Raw genomic sequence first — 22937 nt, 5'->3', positions numbered from 1 at the left:
TGGTGTTAGCCCACAACCCCTCCCACCACTTGGCTACATAATCTAAGTTTCACATCTTTTATCAACAATGATTCGTCCTGTATTTACTCATTAGCAATGCTGTAAAGCATTCTGAAATCTAGATAAGTGCCATCCATTTCAAGAAACCTAAGAAGAGAATAACAAATAATGACACTTCTCATGGTTTTTAATTCTCTATCTGCTTGAATGTTGTGACAACCTTATATTCAATGTTTAAGACTTCAGACATGGTTGACTGTTAATTTTAGAATGAAAAAAATTAATAAACAACATGCTTTCACAATTTCATTTCAAAAGTGTCTTATTATACTCGAAAATTACCACATTTATATATATTGCAGAAATCGTATTTGGAATACTTTCCCCATGTTGTCAGTCACTCTTTCAAGCAAACCAGTGATCATATATTTCAATTTACATGACATGTATTTTATCACACAAAAATAGAAGGACTATCAAAAAAAGTTAATGGCATGCCCATGCATTTCTATCTGAGAACATGTTCAAGAACTTTTAAATAATAATTTGAAACTTCACATTCTCAGTCATTCCCAACACAGAGACTCTTTTTATTAGATAAGAACTAGGAGATTAACACTTGCAAATACAGTAACAGTAAAAACTATCTCTTGCATGCCAAGCACTCATATCCAAACTGAAATTACACTTGTCAAGATAATGTATTAATCATGCATGTACTTCTCTTTGCTTTGTCAATAACTGCTTAAACTGTATATTCACTCATACGTCATCTTCTGACCCTTTTCTTAACATTTATTTTCACATAATCTCTACTGCAAGTTCAAGCATTGATCAACCATCACACAAGCACACAGCACACTTATATTACATCACTGAAACCCATTGGAGGAGGTGGGGCCAATCGTAGACTGAAATTTTCTTTCTGGAAGATGCTGAGGGGCTTCTGATGAGAAGATGATCGTTCTGGTTTGGCTAGTTCTGTCAAGATGGCCATCTGCAAGTTTTTCAAGAAAGCATATTTTCTTATAAAATTTTTTTCTCAAATTAAGTGTAGCATAAACAATAAAGACTAATGATGTGCTTACTCGTGAAGGAGTTTTCATGGAGCGACGTATATTCTCAAAAGCCAGGACATGTTGTGGATCCAGTGACATCTGGAAATATATGAAACTTTGCACTTCAAAGCAGGAGAGACAGTAGTATAAGATTTTTTTAAAAACGGCATTCAAGCCATAGGTTGCCAGCTAAAGAGCGTGATGACAGCAAAGTGTGCCTGTAACATAGTCCTTAAGCCCAATGAAAAGGCTACTGAGGTTTTTTTAAAAAAATAGTGGTAGAGGGCAAATACACCTAGGTAAAGTGAAGCCATAGGAAAGGACCCCCTCCCTGCCCATGGACAAGGGGTGGTAATTCATTTGGCAAATATATATATATTAATGCAAATATGTGTTCTAGATTAAGGAAGGTCACATTCACTTTTACTCTTTACATAAGAAGCAAATAAACCAACCTCTTTGGCACCTGTTTTGCTTCTATATGACTGTCTGAGCTGTTGGGCAGGATCTGGTAGGGACCTGTGAAATCGAGTGCTGGTAAGACGCCCTGAGCGTTTGGCACTGCTGCACAAGTAGCAAACAAATGTTTCCTCGCCTTCTAACACATGGATGGATCCCACAGCTCGCAGGCAAGGTTCATGATAGCAATGGCCACATCTGGAAATAGTACGTTTAATTAAATAACTTGTGTTCTATTTCAAATTAATATGCATACAATTACTACACATGAAACAAATGAACCTTGTCTGTTGGGTTATTGAGACAATGATTAAACACACCAATTTTGTTTGACTGCCATTTTCCAAGAACTTAGCATTTCAAGCACCTTTACTTTTTCACATAATTTCTGTTAATCACAATTTGCCAGTTATGTACTTGATGTTTTTTAATGTTTACTCCTGATGTTTCAAGCACAGTCCATGTGATGTGGGTTTAATTCTGTACAAATTCTGTGCTCCTGATTACCTTTCTTCTTGTCTCACCCTCTTTGCATCCTACTTTGCTCAGCAGCTGTTATATTTTCTTACATTCCCCACACAACACTTCACTCTGCTGGTCAGCCAGCTTCGCTATAGGCTGGTCCCTCTGCTCAGAATACTCTCCCCTTGCACCTCCACCAGCCAGCCTCTTTAATAGTTTTCAAGCAGCTACTTAAATTTTACTTCATTAAAATGTGTTTCAAACACTCCCCAAAGTCATGAACTGTATTTTTATGATCACCACATATTATGTCTTCAAAACTTTACAAAATATGTCTCATCATAACTGTCAAGCTATTCAAGCAGGGATTGGGGGAAAAAAATTATTGTCCCATGGTGGATGCCACTACAAATCATCTTTTTTTCATGGCAGCAATAAATTTACCTAAACACAATCACAGGATCACTTTCACTTGGTTGCACATAGCCAGTGAAGTCAGAGTTGCAAAGATTGCATGCTTCTGATCGTGGCACAAACCCACGATTTGCAGCAGATGTCAGACTGTGCAGGTGCACATACAGATCATGGTACAGAAGGCTCTTGCATGTCTCCATAAGTGTCTGAAATTTAAACACTTGAAAAGTCAGTTTTTAGCATGACTGAAGCTGTTAAAAAAATCTTCAAATCTGTCTTTTTCAAACTACTAGCAGATAACCAACTCTTTCAATTATATTTGGTGATGAATTCAAGGATAAGATCTGTATAACTCTCTTTCAGTACTGTGCTGACTCTCTAGTTGTTTAAAATTATCCAGAGGTTCTGCTAATGAATGTCTGTGACCCCAAAACACTCTACACAAGACTGAAAGATGTCACAGCTTATAAAATTTCAGTTTGAATTATAATACACAAGCAAGATTCTTACTCATCATTATGCATATCATATTGCTAATTGTCATGGAGTACTCCTCCTCATACAGAGATTAGAGTCTTAAAAAATATCTTTCATAAATTAACTCATTAAATGACTGCTCTAAGCCAGATGATGTCAAAATATCCTAATCATACAGCACTGATTTTGTGTTTTTTTAAAAAAGGGTATGTGTTAACAGAGCGTATAAACTTAAATCTGGTTTTATCTTCCACTCTTTTCCATTTGAGGTGTAACCTTACTACTGTTACAAGTTTCTCAGAAGCAGATGGACCTAACACTGGCTGTATTCTTATTTGCAGCTGGTTTGCTCCTAAAAGAAAGCAGAAACAATATTTCCACAGCTATTCCTATATATCTTGTTTCCAAAGTAAATGGCACAATATAAACAAATGCAAGTCACCTCCTCATAATTGTAGTTCTCCAGCATGCCAATTATGAGTTCCTTGATTTCTCCAAACTTGCCTGTGTTGTAGGCAGGATCCTTAGAAAGTATAACAAAATGTAAAAAGGAAGAAGGTATTTCACAAAAGAACATTTTCACCTATTATCATATCCAGTAATCTAACTGGATCAATTAATGGTGTCCTATTTTTATTCTGGCTATGAACACTTCCCCTCGGCAATACTGTGGTTTCAAATCTCATTCATTCACAACATCTTTACCTACCTGTATAATTTTTTGCAGGAGAGCTGGAGGAGCTATGTAGCCCATCATGCTGTTCAAGACATGATGGGTCATTTCCTTCAGATCTGAAACATCACATATTGACTGCAAAGCTTGTGTTTTCATGTATGCTAAAAACACTCTGGAAACAACTCTCCCACTCAGTAGATGCTCTCCCTCTCTTTCACTATTACTAATGCATGCACGTGAGGAAAGAAACATGAATGCATGCACACCTACTACACTCACACAGATGAGCAGATGTACACAAATTAAATGAAAAAAGCTGTGCATATCCATTCATTCAAAACCACTGGTGGAATGTAAATCTTGGCAAAAAAGCTTAAAGGTTAAGCGGAGTGCTCAGCAAAAATCACTGGAAACTGAGCATAAAGTATTATAAAATTATTCCAGTGGTAGTTTATTACAAAGAGACACCAGAAATATCCTATTAATTTTTTTTCTCTTAATCACACCAGGTTATGTCAAGAAAGCAGGAAGTTACAAAAGGGTGGTGTCTCTAAAAATAGTGTTGTCAGTTTAGTGTTTCTGCATGAGCTGACTTTGAAGAGGAAAGTAAAGAAATCCTCGGTAAAAGAAAACAGACTGCAGTTGCAGTGTTCGCTTATACAGTCAGATGGAGTTAGTTTGTACTCATTTCCTAAAGATACTGGCTACAAACGCCAGTGGATTAACTTTGCTCAAATGTGCCATGTGAACTTAGTCCCAACAAAAACATCAGCTATCAAAACCTACTACAATTGTTGTTAAAAAGCTGAAACAAGGATCAAGCTGCAGCTATACAGCACTGGCATTTTCTGCATCAGTGTGGTCTACAAGTAACGTTGTGATACAGTCGCAAACAACATTATTCGTTGTATCCTTATCCAGTACAGAGTTCTTACATCAAGAATAATCATGTGCGCACCTACAACATTACACACACACCACTGACACTTCATCTGAGGTTGAGCAGCTGCACCGCAGATGGCACAAACGATTTCAGGTGTTTATTACTTTTGCATATTGGCATGGGAATAACATTTATCTGAGCTTAATAATACAAATTCTCTTGTTAGTACATGTTCAGGTATTGACAAAACGCGTGAAGCTTTCCTTACTATTTGCTGATCACAGAAAGAAGCTAAATCCCTCTGTTTGATACCAATTATCTTAGAACACATGTAGACAATACTGTTCAGACTATTCCTATCATGGACAGAGAGATTGCGAAACCACCATACAAATGAAAATGATAAAAGACTCTCAATAAATGACTGGTAGAAACAGCTCCAGATTGCTTGACTAACTGAAAAACTATTAAGATTATGCAGAAGGTACATTCTTTGTTGGCCACGTTTAACAATGTGTTAGGTGTTTAAATTCCATTTGAGCTCGCAATGACTGAGTCAGTGACTACAAAAGATCTGAGTGAGGCCACATAAACTTATTTATTACAAGAATTTCATCTACAATAAGAAAAATAAAAAGCATGTTATATAAGAATCTGTGAACAAATATTATGGTGGATAATGATTAACTGCAAGTTTTTGCACTCTCCTTGACTTTCACTGCTAAATTTTACTATCTATTGCCATGGCTAAAACAAAAGAAGAAATGTTTCCTTACGGTCAAGATACTTCTTGTCAGCTGTCTCTTTGAGCTTCCTTTGTGGAGCCATAATGGCTTCAAGCAAAGGGAACCACAAGGCCTGGCCAACAGACAACATACAAATGAGGTGTCTTTTCATATACCTATATCACAGAATAGATATTTTTGTTTTTTAGAACTGCTAACTGCTAACAGCAAGTCAAGCTTCCCTTCACGTACTTGAGCCATAGGGATCTCAATACACTGTATGTGTAAAAATCGCTGACAGTACACCTCGCCCCTGCTCCCACTTCCAGGGCAATAGTTCAATGCATATCTGCACCATCATAAATTATTAAATACTGTCCTTTGCTTGCTGGAGAAAAAGTTTTATCATCTTTGGAGCTAAGTGTACACACACTGAATCTGGTCAATATTAAATCAGAAGCCCATCTTAAAAGAACTCATTTAAATAATCGTGTCCACTCTTCCGCAGACGAACCTCTCTGGCTGCTCGGTCCATTTTGCCAGAATTTCGCTGACACAGTTGAACCACAACATACAGCTCTGTCTCCACTTTGGAAAACAGGACATCCACATCTGATAACAAAAATAAATAGAACATTGCAAACACATTCACCCAAATCCATGCATTCCCTTACATTTAACAGGAACTGATCTTTTATTTGCAATCCCCTTTTCAAAATATTATTTGATATTTGATAATGTAACAATGTCTTAAAAATAAATATTCAAATACCTGTAGCCTTGTCTGAACCCTGGATGACCTGCACCACTTGTTTGAGATTAGTCTGCAAGTTCTGACAGAAGTAAAAAAATACTAGAACTAAAGCAAAATCAGCAAATAACATTAGTTTTAGTAAGGTTAGAAATATATAATACATGCCTTTATAGCCTAAATAAACAAGGTTTTATTATTATTAATTGCTCCACCAAAAGTGAAACTAACCTGGAGTAGGATGCCAAAAGCTCCTTGTACGTCACCAGCTTTCTCCAACAGATATGCTGTTGCCTCTGACACCTTGTGCTTTCGGCATATCTATTAGACACTCACACAAGCAACACAATGTGAGAGATGGATGCAATCTCTGCCATCTCAAGTTTTTAAATAGAATTTCTTACAATTTAAAAAAAAAAATTTTTTAATTTTGATTTATAGTACTTAACACTGGATTTACTTCCAGTGATTTTAAACCAACCTCCAATGTTTCTTCTAGTCGATATCCCTCATTCATCTTGATAAAGTTGCAAACATCTTGTGGTCGGAAACGACACATCAGGTCTACATAAGACTCAACAATGTCTGGATCAAGGGCAAGCTGCTTCTCTGGATTGGTCGCACTCCCATTTGACTCCCTGATAATCATCAAACTGTTTGAACATTCTGTCTTCTCTCTTCTTTATCCCCTCACATGCTCTACAGCGCTACATCCCACTGCTCCATACACAATTCTAACAGTTTGCTCTGTAACAATAATAGATTACACTAATAATTGTTCTCTGTCTCTCTCACTGAGCTCTTTCCTAGCTTGGTGGATAACAGTCCTTACATGAGCCAAATCTAATAAAGTTCAGAAATGCTGTGTATGATCGGAGCTAGTACTTTGCTATTACAACACAATCTTGCTGCACCATTATTTTCCTTCCCACCTTCACAACTTCCCAATAATCATTTTTGATAATACCCATGCTTTGATTCATTTTGAAGTCTTATTAATGTCCTGTTTCACAGACAACAACACATAATCTTCCCACTGACATGCAAACTAGCACATACCTGTGGGCCATGACACCTTGTAGAAACTCGAACAGTACACTGGGCTTACTCAACAGTCGTCCAGTCACCATCCTAAGACTGCCAGTCAAGCTGGTCATTACCATACTAGCTGCCTGCTTACAATCTATTGACACCAGATCCTGGATAAAGCAGGAACATGAAAGGTTCAGGAAGGAAATAATCGTGCTCTTTTTGATAAGAGTGATGTCTCTTCACCTAACTAGTTAGTGGGTAAATGCTTTCATCTCTTTTCATCTTTGCTTGTAGATATACATCACTCTTTGTGTCTACTGATGATTTGTGTTTCTGTTATTCCATTATCTTCAAGATTATTGTTCTATTCTTACACCACGTTGTTTCTTTTTATGGACCACTTTGTTGACCTACAGTCTCTTGCCTCATCTGCACCATCTTGCTGCTGTTTTGCTTTTGGATCTATATGTCAGCGGCATAGACTTAACTCTCAGATCTCTTTTCTGTATTTTTCAACTGATGATGCAACTGCTATGCCACTCACTGTCACAAGGGCTGAAATTAGCAGCCACTTGCTCTGCAGCCTTGAATCTCAGTTGCCACTAGAATATGTATTACCACTTGGAAGTCTTCAGTATGGACTATGATAGCAGCGTATTTTCTGCTGGTTCCATGCGCTACCTTAAACTCACACTGTCCTTTTTTTTTTTTTAAACACTGAGCTGCCCCAGCATGCTTTGTGTGCATGTTTTTCTGTCTTGTGTTAATATTAATGTGCCTCTGTTTGCTGATGTGTTAGACTATGTCTGTATGTATATTATACAAATTTTGTGTCTTTCTTTGTGCATTTTCCTTTCGTTTGTAAAGCACACTGTCTTTTATATTAAACAAGTTAATCTGCTACATGGATAAATTACCTTTTTTATTATTGTTCTTTTTTCTTAAACCTAGTCTTGCACATAATTACTATGATTCATGTAACGCTACTTCTGTATGATGACTTTAAAAAAAAAAAAATTAATGCAAAAAATCACCAGCTAAATGTGACCAGTAATACAATAGCAGTAAGCTGTGCATTAGCACACAAAAACTGGTTTTAGAGACAAAAGGATTTCATAGTAAATGCTATCATATTCCTATGCAGAAATTTTTTTCACCCTGATACATTGATAGAAAACTAAAGGGAAGATTAAACAGATCCATTGGATGCAGGGAGAAATGAAAGTATTATAAGCTGAACAAATTTAAATATGCTTCAGAGTTATGTATTTTGAATAATCAGAATTATAACACTTGAAAAGTTACCTCCAAGTTCCTAAGTGCCTCTTCCTGCAGTTGTTTCTTCTCAGCTTCTGTATACAGCTGACTCTGAACTATGTTGTTGATGAAGGTGAACACATGATACTGTAGACAGAAACAAGATTAACAAGCTGAACAACAAATGTGTGTGTTTACACAAATATATTTAACAAGTTCCAAGAACACCAGTGAATTCCTGTTTCCAGCCCTATTAAAGCACAGAGAAGATTAAAGAAAGAAAACTCACCCTTCGAGAAGGGTCTTTGATGTAGCAGAGCAGTATGTTGTGGTACTCTCGTCTCTTCTCGTACAGAAACTCACATACTCTGTAACTGAAAGACAAGAAAAATGGCAGCATATAGCAGAGGTTTACGTTACAAATAGTTACTGTGTCCTATTTTGATTTCACAATTCAAGGGTAGTTATGAAACAAAGTAACAAATTATTTTGATGACATAAACAGCAAATAGCAAAGCACAATGAAAGCAGTATTCTGGCAACACAAGTAGTTCACACTGAGGATATCAAAAGACCATACATGGGTTAACACTGAATAAAACATTCAAACTGCTCTTCTCAAAATGCTGTTATTAAGACTGAAAAGGCACAAGGCAAACAGCGAAAAATCAGTCAGCTAGCAAACATGAGCATGTCTTTCTACCCTGGAAAAACACTCTGCATATCATGATATTATCAGGCTAATTTTAGGACGTCATGCTATTTTATTACATAAAACAATATTTTTTCCCTATTATTTTCACACAAGCATAAAGTTTATTGTTTACTGTTAAAAAGGAGTGGGAAAAGAGCAGACAGGACATATGGGGAATGAATTAAAAAAACAAAACAAATGCAACTAACAATTTTGCATTTTCTGCCAGCCTTAACAGACGCATCTCATCAAACTGTGCAAGGCCACCAGCATGAATGAGTTCCATCAGTGCTTGCTGTCTTTCTTCGTGGCGCGACTCATCTGCAGGATTGGCAAGAAATTCCAGTACCTAAAAACCAATAAGCAGACCACAAACATAGTTTAGTGACTTAAAGCAAACAATGAGATGAGAAATGCTATGGCTATTAAAACTCCCTCTTTGCTATAATAGCTTTAAGTTTAGAGGACACAAAAGTGAGATGTCATTATTCTGGCTGAAACTACTTACCTGCAAGCATCATAGAAGAAATATGCTCTCAAGAATACATGTTTCCCACCTGTTCAAAAAGAATCCTGTTGACAAAGATGGTATTTTCATGTCGTGCCATCTGACGTGCCAAGAATGTAAAGAGAATTCCAACTTGTGTTGGCTGATCAGAAAATAAAAAAAAGCACACCAAAAAATGATCAACTGTATGCTTTAAAAAATACATATAGATTTTTTCACACATTATAAGTAAAGAAAATAAGAGTTCTTGAAATGAAACAATGAAGCAGAAAGGGTGTGAAGCTGTTACATTCTGCTTCCACCACCTATTTCCCCCAAAAACGTATTTAAATACTTACAGAGAAGCCTATACTTTCAACCATGATCTGCAACAAAATATCCACCACTCTCTGTCTCTTCTGAATTCTGAAACATTCCAAAATAGGATCTATGAGTATGACATCTCTAAAAAGTTGACCCTCTTTTTTTCTGGGGAAGGGGGCTAATTTTTAACACTTAATGCTCTCCTTTGACTGTTATAGGTGTAAGTAACCATGAATCATGTCATCTTTCAAAAGGATTAACTGGTTTGTAGTAATAAGATAAAATGCTCAATCTGTTTGATTAAGCTGAAAAAGAAAAGTATTAGCCAAACAAATAAAAAAATACTTAAGAAGCTTTTAAGCACAGTTTCCTTAAAATCATCAAGACAGAGAAGCATAATGCAATAGCACAGGCATGAAGTAGAAGACTGCTTCACGATCTTAATGTCAGAACTCACCCTTCCTCCTTGTTAAATTCTGCTTCTTCAAAGGCCTGCAACATTACAATATGATGTTGGCATGACACTACACTACTTGCATCACAATGACATTAACTTAGATTCCAAACTTTTAATGATACTGTTAACCAGATTTCATGGTTTACTAATTTTTAAAATGTTGTTGCTGTGATCATCTGTAGCACACATTTTGCTACCTGTTGTACCTGAAATTAAGTGGGTTTTAGAATACTCAAAGGGAACATGATAAATATAGTGCACAGATTGCTACTCAAAGTTTCTAACAAAGAAAAAACATACCAGAGCCAAAACATTCAGAAACTCTCTGGTATCAAACTGAAGAAGTGTCCTCAGGTAAGGGTAAGCAGGCTCACCTAAAATGATGAAAGCAACCCAAAGCAACTTGATCTCTGATATGAATAACATATGAAGACAGTTTTGAATACTTCTATGACTTATCTGTAGCACTCCATACATATTAAACGGTTTTTTTTTCATTTATATAAGGCTATATGTGAGAGAACTTACTGTCCCTGGGTTTTGATGTATGAAGACAGGTAATGAAAGAGAATACCCGTTCCTTGACAACTGCCACCTGATCTGTTGGTATGTCACCCATAGGATAGGAACGACCAGCAAGACAACAGCTGCCATACACACATTAGCAACACAAATTAATGGAAAAGTTTAGACATGAATCAAATTACGGGGGGGAGGGGGCATCTTCTTGCACTAAAGAATGTTATTTTCACAAGCTTGTAGACAATGTGTGAAATGTTTACCTGATATACACTAACAGCTTGTTGCCCAGTCGAATTTGGTTATCTGCAAATATGAGAAAAGCAGAATACAGTGTCTAGAATTGTGCCAGTGGTCTTTTCCCAACATTATGTCATTCTGAGAGGATGGGTTAAAAAAAGCTTCAAGACCAGCCAGTAATGTTATCTACTGCTTTTAATTAATCTCCATTCTAAGCCATTCTTTTTCATAAGTTTTTCAAAATGTTCTAAATTATAATTTGAAATTAATCATCAAGATACTCCTCAATCGTCTAAAATAGTCATAATAAAATGCAACATGTGTATGCATACCTGTGCTGATGTTTAAAAAGTCAAACATTTATATCATATTACTGCTCAACATCAAACTGCATCAAGAGACTGCATTCTCAGCATTTCCTTGTGCTGACAATGCTACTTTTCAACACTCTGGGGTGTCCTTTGTTCCTAGCAAAGTAAAGCCCTAATGATTTATCTATCCATACACTTTCAAAAATGACTTCTCGTCAAATCACCGATGCACACATTCACAACACAGGATTATCTATGTTTCTCAATCATGTGTCTTTCTCACTGCTGTATTTTTTTTTTTCAATTGTACAGTAAAAATACAAAAGACTAAATGACTGTCTGACCTGTAAGCTGCTTTCCAGTGCTTAGGGCATCTCCCAGCCTAGTCAGGAGCTGTTCCAATGGTGTTATGTAGTCATGCATTCCTCTAGTATACACGTAGATGATAGCATCATACAAACAATGGCTCCAGCATAAGTTTACAACCTGAAAAATACAACTATTTGTTTCAGATAACAGTGCTTTTCTGTATATAAGAAAATTTCCTTCAGACATCTGGAACTGTAAAAAAAAAATCGGCCCGCTACACTTGCTTTTAGACATTTCCCCTGTGTTAATGTATGAGAAGACACTGCACTTTCTTAAACCTGTTCTTTAAATCTGCATCAATAATATTTATGTGCACACAATCACACCATTTAAATCAGCAATAATACTGAGGATATCTTAAGGAACTGCTGGTAATGATATTTTATCTTCTCAGTAAGAAGTTGATCTAGAAAATGGGGTATACTCTGTCTTCTCATACAGACATACACTAACCTGATGTATGTCTAAGCTGCCAATGTCCAGATGCACTATGCATGATTCCACACTGTCCAGCATGCCTCGCATCTCATAATGGTCCACAAAATCTTTCATCACTCCAGGTGGAATGGCAGTTAGTCTGTCTGACTGAATATATGGCTCAAGGCATTCCAGGAATGTGCCCTTGGCAATCACATCGGCTGCGAATCGGTCATAGATTCGTCCAAACAGAATATCCCTAACGAAAAAAAAAAATTGCAAAATATTTTATAACTTTTCAGGAGACTTCTAGCCTGTTTAAAAACTAATACTCTGTAACACTCTCTTAAAAAGGAAGGGGGAACAGTGCAGTGTAGATAATATACATGACAATAACATTTAATTACAGTCAAAGAAAAGGCTAGCAGTTCAATATATTTTTAGTAACTGAAATTTTTCTTTATGTAAGAATAACACAGTTTTAGGCAAATATTTTTCCCCTTATTCTATGTCTTGTTTTTAACAATCTCCAGTTCTTCTCTCCTCCCCCCTTCAAAAATAAAAACCTTAAGTTTCTGTATCACTGCATTCCATTTAAAAGATTGTGAATCTTTAATATGCACTCATTCATAAACTTCTCTCTGTCTCCCTCTCTTCCCCCAGCATCCACTTTCTCTCTCTCTCTCTCACTCACACACACACACAGACATGAATGCAAAAAAAAGAAAACTCTATTAAACTTACATTTTCTTCAAATGTAGACAGTAATCAACACAGACAGGAACAATTTCCTGCACATAACATTAATATCTTATTTACAACTGCACTTGACTATTGAACTTTTGCTTCATAACATTAGCTATGGGCAGAATATTAATACATGTAATAAATCAATTAGTCCATAAATATTCACCTTATTCACCACGAGGAAAAAAGACTAAAGACATAATTATTTAAATTATCAGACTAAAATAAAGTCAGTTTTTATCTCTTTAAAATCTTTTTAAAAAAACTACTTAGCTTGGCAATTATAACGTGTCACTCTAATATTATCAATTGTTAAAATTTTCTTAAGAAGAAGAAAACATTTCTCTCAGCACAAAACTTCATAGACAAAACTACCCATGAAATCTTGAAGTAATTCATTTTTTTTTAAATGAGAATAATGAAAATGCACTTAATGATTCCCTTCAATACTTCTTACTTGTTTCACTCCTTATAACAGACACACAAAGCCCTACCTTCTCTTTTTATTTCAATTTCATTCGTGATAAGACATTCAGGTCAGAGCTAAGTTTACAAGCAAATATAGGTGAAACTTGTGAACATATTTAATCAGAATATAACTAAATGTAGGGTGATACAACAAGAAGGAAGCAGAAAGGAAAGAGGAGGAATGACACAGGTTCCACAGATGTTTCCAAAACAGTACAAAACATAACTGCAAAGAACTGGTGCAATACTATACACAGAAGTGCAAGATAAGCCACATTTAAAAATAAGCAATGCAAAGAGAAAATTAAATGAAAGTTTTCAAATTCAAAAAGATGCATATATTCTAATGTTAAAACCCTAATCCATTATTTCACTGAATTTTTTTTTTAAAACTCTTTTCTAAAATCTACTATCAACTACACATACGTAAACTTTAAAATATGCTTAAAATGCATAATGTTAGCTTTCGAGTTTTCATGTAATTCTTGCTCTATCTTTCTGAAAAAAAATTATTTAGATTAAAAGTCTGAAAACCAATTTGCACACAACATAGAAAGGATGTACTGCACTGAACAAGGGTGTTTATCAATAATGCACACTTCTAAAAACTATAAATAGTAGCATATACCTTGGAGGTGCTTACTGATGACTGCCCACAGCAGAATGCAATTCAATAATGAGTTAATTTCTAGCATATGAAGCAGTGACACTAATCGTTAGCAGCTGCAATGTTAGCTATATTACTCAATCTCCATTTCAGATAAAGTCTGTCAACAATGTGAAGCTTGGCTCCTTTTGGAATACTTATATCACTATGAGTAATCACTGATCTTAAAGGATCAACATAAATCAGTTTCATAAATTCATTTCAGCTCTTTCTTTATATATGTTTTCTCAGCCTGGTTCTTAAATTCCTATCTGTATACCTGATCTTTTCTTAGCCTCATAGTAAGTCATTTTGTCCATGCTTACACAAAGTATATTTTTCATGCTTACTCTCCTCCTACATGACTTCTACTCTTAGTGCTTTTATAGCAAGGTATGGGCGAGAGGAAATGACCTTTTTTTTAATCTCATTATATTCCAGTGTTATATGTGTGGTATTGTTCATTTATCTTCTGAGGTTACCTAAAGTTATAAAGTAATGTCCCATTCTGCTTTCAACACTTATTTCAAGCAAAAACTTAATGATGATCAAAGAAGCGAATACTGTTATATCCATGATTTAATGTTCATCATCTGTACATGTTTTACGTCTTGTCATCATATTATCTTTACTCACGCAGCATGCTTGTCTCAATCTGTGTTCTTACGCAGTTTATATAGAATGTGTGTGTATTTTTCTTACTACTAACAGCATGAAGCAAGAAAGAAAGAATCTGTGACAGTGTAGACATGTGATCTTCCTATGCACCTTGTGAATAAAATATATAAAATACTGGATATTCCACAAATGATGGGGTAAAAAACATGAACTACCTGATAATAGTCTTCTAGTTCTTCAATCCGTCCTTTGTCTGGGCACAGTTTTGTCATAGACAAGTCCACAAATTCAAACAAAATGTCAATAATCTGAAATTTAAAGACATTTGTATTCAGTACTTGCTAGGTGATTGGTAATGAAAAACCTATTTGTATTTACTTAAAATCAAACACCTACATCAAAGGCAAGTTATAAGCATGTTATCACAATATGTTATATCATATGTAGGGGGATTTGTGACATGTAAAATCTCAAACTAAATTAAAACATCTGCAGGAAAATCCTGACAAAGCTCACCTGATGAGAAACTATCTGAGCCCTTTGACTATGTGACGATGGAAGTCCCACTACAGCCTTAGCTTTGCCTTCATAGAAAGACAAAGCTAAGGCAAGAGCATCATGGTACTGTCCAGCTTTGACAAGGACGTCAATGCGCTGCAAAGTAATAATCAAAGGCTGTCTCATGTCTATGGAAAAAACTTTAGTAGATTCCTTGACTAATTTTTCCGGGTGTGGGATGGATGAGTGGTAAAACTAAATGTCTTTACCTTGTGATTGCACATGACTATACAAGCAAACTATATTTGCTCCTTGTCAGCTACACAAGTTTACCTAAATGTTTAAGAAAAATAATAAATTCCTGACAAATTTTAACCGAAAAGAGACTGACTTCTTTCCAAGTGCGAAGGGTGTAAATGTAGACAGCTTTGGTGCCCAACAAAAAAAGCTGACCACCATAACTGGCAACAGATTGATAGCAGGCCTGTTCTCCTGCAAAGGCCTATCAACATATAAATAAAAACAGAAAAACATAAAACTCATGCAAAGGAAGCCAGGTCAACAATGGCTAAAAATAATTTATTAATTAGCATATTATACACTGATATTTAAAGCAGTGAGCATTTGTCATCTCAAGCTGAATGAGCTGGTGTATTAGCTATTTTCTCAAATTCAGTTAGAAGAGTTTATACTTCTAAGAATTTTTATCACACACACAATACACAAACACACAAACATAAAATCAGCCTTCTATCTCTCTCTGAGCATCTCACATCCCTCATAGTTCTTACCAGTGCCTGACTGACATTTCCTCCTGTCGCCAATGACTTAAAGCAGCTGCTGCTGTACACTAGCTGTACATCTGACACATCTATCACCTGCAGTCAGAAACGTTTTAATTTATTCTATAAGCATCTGATGAAAGGCATTCAACATTTATCTGAATGTTCTTATGCAAAGTTCTGGATTTTCATGTCCCTCCTTACAGCATCTCTACATCTCTGCCAGCTTATGTTTTCTCAAATCATTCCAAATTCCTATCATACATCTTTCTGTTGTTTGAAGATATAACATCCTGGATGTAACTGCCTTTTCATAACTCAAAACTGCTTAAATGCCTCATCATTGTGATGGCAGAAACTGGCAGCCACATGCCCTGCAGTCTCTGGACTCTGTCACAACTGGAACATGAATTATTACTTGGAGTCTTGAAGTCATGTGAGCTATGACTAATGCTCTGGATTTTCTGTTGATTCCATTGGCTAACTCAATTGAGCTGCCCCAGCATGCTTCATGTGCAGGTTTTTCTTTCTTGTGCTTATGTTTGTTTATGAGTCTCTGTCAATTTATTTGCAGATTTGTTTTGTCTGTATCTGTATGTGTTTTATGAATTTTGTGTATGTCCTTTTTCTTTATTTGCTTCTCTTTTTTGTGCACTGTATGAGGTTTCTATAAGTAGTGAAGTGCAGTAAATAAATTTCCTTTAATATTTACATTTATCATGTAAAATTATATTATTTAACACAAATTTCAACTCATAAAGATAATATAAAATAAATAACAACAAAATCTTTACCTCCAGTTCTTCCTCAGATCGAACATCAATAACATGCAACTTTTCTGATTTATCCAGAATGACAAGTGTCCGTGCATTCATCCACTAAAAGCAGATTTTAATAAAAGCAAAAAAGTAAAAAAACAGCCTGTTTTTAATTCAAATTAAAAATAAAATATGAAGAAAAAGAAAACTTACTAATGTAGTTAAAATTCAAAGTATTTCAAATGAATAACACCCCAGAGATTTAAGTCTGCTCACATATTGCACTTTTAACACATGTATCTCCTTTCTATTTTCATGTTTAAATATGCAAGGAATATTAACATCATTATGCTGAGTAAAAGCTGCTGTAGAGCAACTTGGACTTTTGATAATTAGCAACTAAGTAGAATATTTCAAATGTCTCACCACAAAGCTCAGAATCTTGTAAGACAACTGAAGCTTCTGAAGACCTGACACTCGAATGTCATGGGGGCCTGTGCAGATGACTTGATAGAAAAAAATAGTCTGGTCACGACCAAATGCTAGAACAGGGTCGATCACTCTATCTTTCTCTGATACCTGGATGATGACAAACTGCCACGCAAGTTGAGGAAGAGTAGCTGGATCTCCCTGAATGAGACACAATGAGTGTTTTATGGCAGAACTGTGCTGGAGATCATATATGATGTTTCTTTCAGTGCTAAAACACAAGTAATACGCCAGACACAAAGAAGTTACTAGTAACTGCTGACTCACCTTCAGTGGATGGGTAAACATAACTTTCAGCTGAGGTCGTAAAGTGACCACAAGCACCTACAAGAGAAAAAACATGTGCTACTAAGTTATTTTATCAAGTGAAGTCTTGGTAAATCGTAGATAGCAAATAGAGCATCCCAAGTTATGCAATGCTAACATTCCAGAATGCCCATTTTAGTTCCAATAAATTTTCAATTTATTGAAGAGGCAAAAGAGTCATTACTATCAATTGGTTTTAAAAATAAATACCTTAGAAAGAGAAGCCATGGCCAGCAGCATGACATCTTGCATTGGGTGGTCTTTTATTGTGTAGTTCATGTGCAATGGCTCTATTGTACACACTTCACCACGGCTGTACAGCAGAACATAGACTTCAGAACAATGTGATAACAATTTTAAGTTATATTCACAAGCAGTTTTGACTGTGCTTGCATCACTGCTACTTCCACAAGCAGTTTTGCCTGGTATGTGCCTTTGTGATTCCCACTAATAGTCTCTAACAAAATCATTTTCCTAGCATTTATTTGTCCACAAACCAAAAAAAAAAAAAAGTTGTAATAAGTTACCTTCCTGAGAAAAGACACTGTGACTCACATGAACGTACTCCAATAAGCCGCCTGCAACCAATAAGAAGTACCATCATCTTTAATAATAATAATCATATGTTATAATAATAATGTGAACTTATAACATGCAGCATTCCGACCAAGATAGAGACTGGTGGAGATATATATCTACTTGTTATACATTTTATATATACAGATCTTAGCTCTACACTTACCAGTCTTTAGATCTGCTTGCAACAATGAGTTTTAATAATAGAAGGACTTCTTTTTCAAACAAATCAAACTTTTAATGCTATTTGACTAAATGACTTTTATCTCCCTCTATAAATTACCACTGAATAATAAGCGTATCACAAATCAAAGTACGCACTTGAATTCTAATTCAAACACGGAACCACCACTATCACTGCATGCTGCCAAAACAAAGCTGTCAGTGAACTGGAAAAAAAAGATAAACACATAATTAAGGCAACACATACATATTTTTCTAACACATTAACTCAATTTTCCCCTTAATTCCATGCATTTCTCAAAAACAGTGTTCATATTCAAAAGTCAACATGTCCTTATCTCCATAGAAGACATGCTCAGTTCACATACAGGGTTTACATAGGTCACATTGAAAATAAGGAACTTTTAAAGTCCTTTTAAGGACCTGGAAACCTGTTATAAGGATCATTTGAGGAAGTTTTCGTAACATGAAGACAAACCTGTATACAGGTCATCTGTCACTCGTATTTCATTTTACTTGAGATTTATTTAAAGAAGGAAGATATAACCTGGGGCACAATTAGCCACTTTTCTTCTCAGAGCTGAAGAAGTACGTTTCACCTTCTTCCTATGTTTTCCTTTTTTTTTCACACGTGCTTTTAAACTAGCTCCAGCCATAAATGCAATGTTCAAAGATACATTGCTAAATCCACACTGCACTTTTGTCTTTTTTTGTCCTACCATATCCAGTCTTTGTAGTCTTTTTCTTTTAATCATCTATAAGGATATGTTCACTAAAGAAAAAAAAGAATTTTAAAGGCCTTATTTTACCCACATCCAAATCTGCAAACTCATAAGCATCTATAAGGACTATATATGCATCCTGACACAGAAAACCTTTGCAAATTCTACTATCAGAATTTTATATAAAAAGAATGCCAGAACTGTATCAAGTCAGCTGCAAGGTGTACATCTGACATTCAAACACAATAACATAATGATAAAAAAAAGTTGTATCAAACAATACTAATTACTTTGACATGAAGCACCGCAGTTCCAGGTGGATGAGCATCAGTGATGTTCTGATCAACTTGCCATTTGTCAAATCCCACATGGTGATCTAGAGATAAACACACAAACATTCACACATACACACACAGTATAACAAAGAAAATTACAAATGGAAGGAAAGCTGATAGTAAAGTATGATCAAATATGCAGAAATGTATTCCTGTAATCGCAAAATTCTTACTTACTTGACCCTTTGCAAAACCACATAGCAACCGTGAGCAGTCACGATTGAAGCTCAGAGCTGATACGGCTCCATACTGGGCTCCAACTGCAGTGCTACCTAAACACCACTTCAAGACTTGTCTGGTGTCTGAAAATCAGTCATGTATTATAGGCTGTCACAATTTAACTACTAGATAAAACAAAGTTTGTTTCAAAATGACGAAGACAGTCATCAAGCAAATAAAAGTTGAAGAGTTTATAGCTAGATAAGTTACTATAACAATTACAAATTGCTTACTTGCCCACTATTTCACAGAAATGCTGATATTTAAAAATTAGGTATTATCTTTCAAGAAATATTTCATGAAAATGAATCACTCATTAGTACCACTTACACCAGGCAAAAGCCAACCAGAAAATTTGTTAACAAAGTTTATACTTTAACAAGATTTCATTTAAAGAAGTATGTTTATCAGCTATGCAATCTTTGATTCAATTATTTTAAATTCAAAGGAGAGGAAAGAAAAGCAGGTAAACTAAAATTACCGAAAACAAGCACCAGTCCATGTGATGTTCCAATGGCAACTAGAGAAGAAACAGCCTAAACCACAAACAAAAGTATAAAAACTTTAAATAAAAATTCTTAAAGCTGATCGTCAGCTACACAATGGTACTACTGATTTAATTAGGGACTCAGAATGAAAACTGACGCACACATGTTTCTCAGGTTTTTGGACTCTGATTATTAGAGTAGTAAAGCAGAAACAGTCACCAAAAATAACAAGACCAACCAATGAAACAAACACAAACCTATAAAAAATCAATACAATACACTTTAATGTTTTTTGACAGAATTTAAATAATACTGCTTGTCACTTTAAAGACAGATGGCTACACAAACAAATATTGATCATAATAAATAAAAAAAACTTACTATGGCTGTGGGCATTCCTGCATCCACTCTGTCCTGTTAAAATGATAATGACCGCAAATGCTAGAAAACATTCAGCAATCTACATAGGCTTAAATTCACCATTTTGCTAATTTACTTTTTGGAAAAGTAAAAAACATGACACAGTGCCATATATACTTGTATGCCTCCTGCCTCATTTACATTCTAATGAAATGTACCAAATTATTTCAAAGAGTCCTATAGTCCTCATTTCTTTTCTACCAAATTCAAGAAGTTTTGAACCCAGAAAAATAAATTTATGTCAAAAGTGCTATATTACATTATTTAGCCTTAAAAGTGGATGCTCGAAACACTACTTATCTAAACAGACAATTTAATTGTTCTGTGATATGTGACAGGAAGTGTTCAATATGTTTAATTTCATAGCTTATCACCTTAAAAAGCACTGCTATATTTACAAATTACTCACAGCTGCTGATAAAAGCTGAGCAGAAATACTTTTCAGTTTTTTAGGTTTCACAACAGACCCATGGATAGTCTTTGGAGTCCGCAGCCTGAAATATACAGCTTGAATGTTAAGAATACTGAAACTTACTATACGTATGTATATAAGTATTTGAAAACATACTTCAATACAGTTCACTAAAATATTTCCAACATAAATACCAATACAGGTTTCACTGAAAAAATTTAGCATGCAGGCTGAAGAGGTGGCATAGCAAAATCTGTAAAACAGGAAAGGTTTATACGATACAGCTTTGAAAATGTCGCATCTTGTCTATAAAAGAAAAAAAGTGACTTCTATCACTTGAATGCATAAGATGCTTTAATGATTTTGAAGTACAAATAGCTTTTTAATGTTCACATATCAGCCTCTTGTGTGTTATTTCTAATCATCTTCGTGTGAAAGAACATCTGATTAGGAACGAGGAGACAGAGACAGAAATACACATTATGGATGGGCAAGAAGACAGAACAGAGAGAAGGAGAATGCCGAGTCCTTAAAAAAATATTCATTAAAAAATCCTTACACCAAGACAAAAAGACAAATTCTAGGTAATATAATACTAGAATTGGTCATGTCGATTTCAAAAAATAAAATACAAAATAGCTGTTAAAGCAATACTTACAAGAGAATCAGTTTAAGTATTCTTATTAAAAGAATCAATGTAAATAATATGAATTATAATTGAATGTCTATATAATGTTATAGGCTGTGATATGAACCATTTTTTCTGCTTATAAGATTCATGTTGAACTCAAAATCAACAACAATCTAGAGAAATACAACAGTATGTGCATACTTCACTCACTTTTCTTTACGCCTTGTTTCCATGCTCTCAACACTGGAGATTGAAGATGATTCACCTGAGTCTGCTTTGAGCAGTGGCAAAGGGGCAGCAATAGCCATGTCCTCTTCATCCAGAGTGTCATCTTCTGGCTAGAATAGTAAAGGCTAATGGCTCTAATAAAAATAATTTGACTTATTTAATTTGAAAGTGTCTTTTTCAAACAAAATCATACACATTAGCAAATGACTCTTTGAGTATACAAAAAGTTTATATTATTGCATGTCAACTAATTTTAATACAAAGTAGAAAAAAATGGTACTTTGAATATACCTCATTGAGGATGCTCTCAAGAGTAGGGGGTTTCTCCACAGTTGGAATTTCAAATTCTGCATCATCCAAGATGTCCAGCTGTATTATAAATAGTAACACACAAGTTAACCAGAGCTAACATGGAAGAGCCAGTCTCAGTTCTCGGCCTTACGTCTATTTACTTCTAGCCACTATATATGGCGAAAAGGCAGAAAGAATACATTGAGAAATACCAGAGTATTAGTTCAAGCACTCAAGCTATACAAAAAATCATTTCCGTTTGCTGCAAATACGAATACAACTATCACCATCACTGATATCATACGTGCTTCGAATTAGGTATATTGTCATAGAATTTGCATGACTGAGAATGTTTTTGTTGTTTGTTGAAACTGGAAAAGATCCAACAGATTAACCTATGACTATGGACAAGAGGAACAACACTGAAGACAACGATTTGATCATGTTTGTGATTAAAGGTTTGTTTCTCAGACACTAATGAAAATAATACCCAAAAGCAAAGTCTGCGTAAAAACTGTCTAGATAAATCAATGAAGAAGCGCTTGTTCGATATATAATTTTCTTACTTCAGCCAAATTCAGCGTCAGAGATTGGCCGGCACTTAAATCTGCAGTCTGAAGCCCTGACTCCTCCTCCCCCTCCTCCATGGTAAAACGGAAATATCGCGAGAGTGGCCTCCCCTGTCGTTCGTAGTTTCGCTTATCCGCGAGTTTGTATCATATGCGGGGCTTATGTGAGAGTCGTGTTTTCGAGCTTTGCAGGCTATGTTTTGTGTCGGTGATGATTGTAGAATGAGGACAGATGAATGCCTAGGTGTTAAAACTACACGTATAAAACAATGCGGCTGTCTTCAGTAAAGAGCCTACACAAGTCTTCGTCGGTTGCCGGTTTGGTAGCATTAGACCATGAACGTGTATTACAAGTTCGTGCTTAGACTATTAATCTGCTTTCTATACAAAAGCATCGCGTGAACTTTAGTTCTGTGTGTTCTAGTGTGAATAATTACATCTATAACTGAAGTCATTTTTACATCCCATGAAAAATTTTAGTTGAAGAAAGACATTGTATTAGTGTAACTTGAGCACGTCGAGAACCCCGGACATTTCTG

At 35.4% G+C, this 22937-nt stretch overlaps 1 protein-coding gene across 1 annotated transcript; it reads right to left on the bottom strand.

Moving 5' to 3' along the window:
- Positions 1-169: 169 nt before the first annotated feature.
- LOC112565227 (vacuolar protein sorting-associated protein 8 homolog) lies at positions 170-22514 on the bottom strand. Its single transcript, XM_025240577.1, is given in 44 exon segments — positions 170-997; positions 1089-1157; positions 1514-1715; positions 2424-2599; positions 3313-3393; positions 3580-3662; positions 5206-5287; positions 5669-5766; positions 5927-5987; positions 6137-6226; positions 6387-6543; positions 6965-7104; positions 8243-8341; positions 8484-8568; positions 9098-9237; positions 9446-9538; positions 9735-9801; positions 10157-10191; positions 10457-10530; positions 10685-10803; positions 10939-10981; positions 11571-11712; positions 12049-12271; positions 12757-12803; positions 13856-13876; positions 14707-14799; positions 15008-15145; positions 15381-15491; positions 15781-15867; positions 16566-16649; positions 16956-17159; positions 17286-17342; positions 17535-17637; positions 17852-17902; positions 18222-18289; positions 19096-19142; positions 19145-19181; positions 19318-19442; positions 19841-19895; positions 20229-20261; positions 20677-20761; positions 21521-21648; positions 21830-21907; positions 22396-22514. Coding segments are annotated over 44 exon segments (4227 nt in total). The 5' UTR covers positions 22477-22514; the 3' UTR covers positions 170-862.
- Positions 22515-22937: the final 423 nt, after the last annotated feature.

This window comes from Pomacea canaliculata, linkage group LG1 (genome assembly GCF_003073045.1).
Source record: "Pomacea canaliculata isolate SZHN2017 linkage group LG1, ASM307304v1, whole genome shotgun sequence".
NCBI lineage: Eukaryota > Metazoa > Mollusca > Gastropoda > Architaenioglossa > Ampullariidae > Pomacea > Pomacea canaliculata.
The sequence above is the reverse complement of the archived record's forward strand: the minus strand, read 5'-3'. Positions and strand labels throughout refer to the sequence as shown.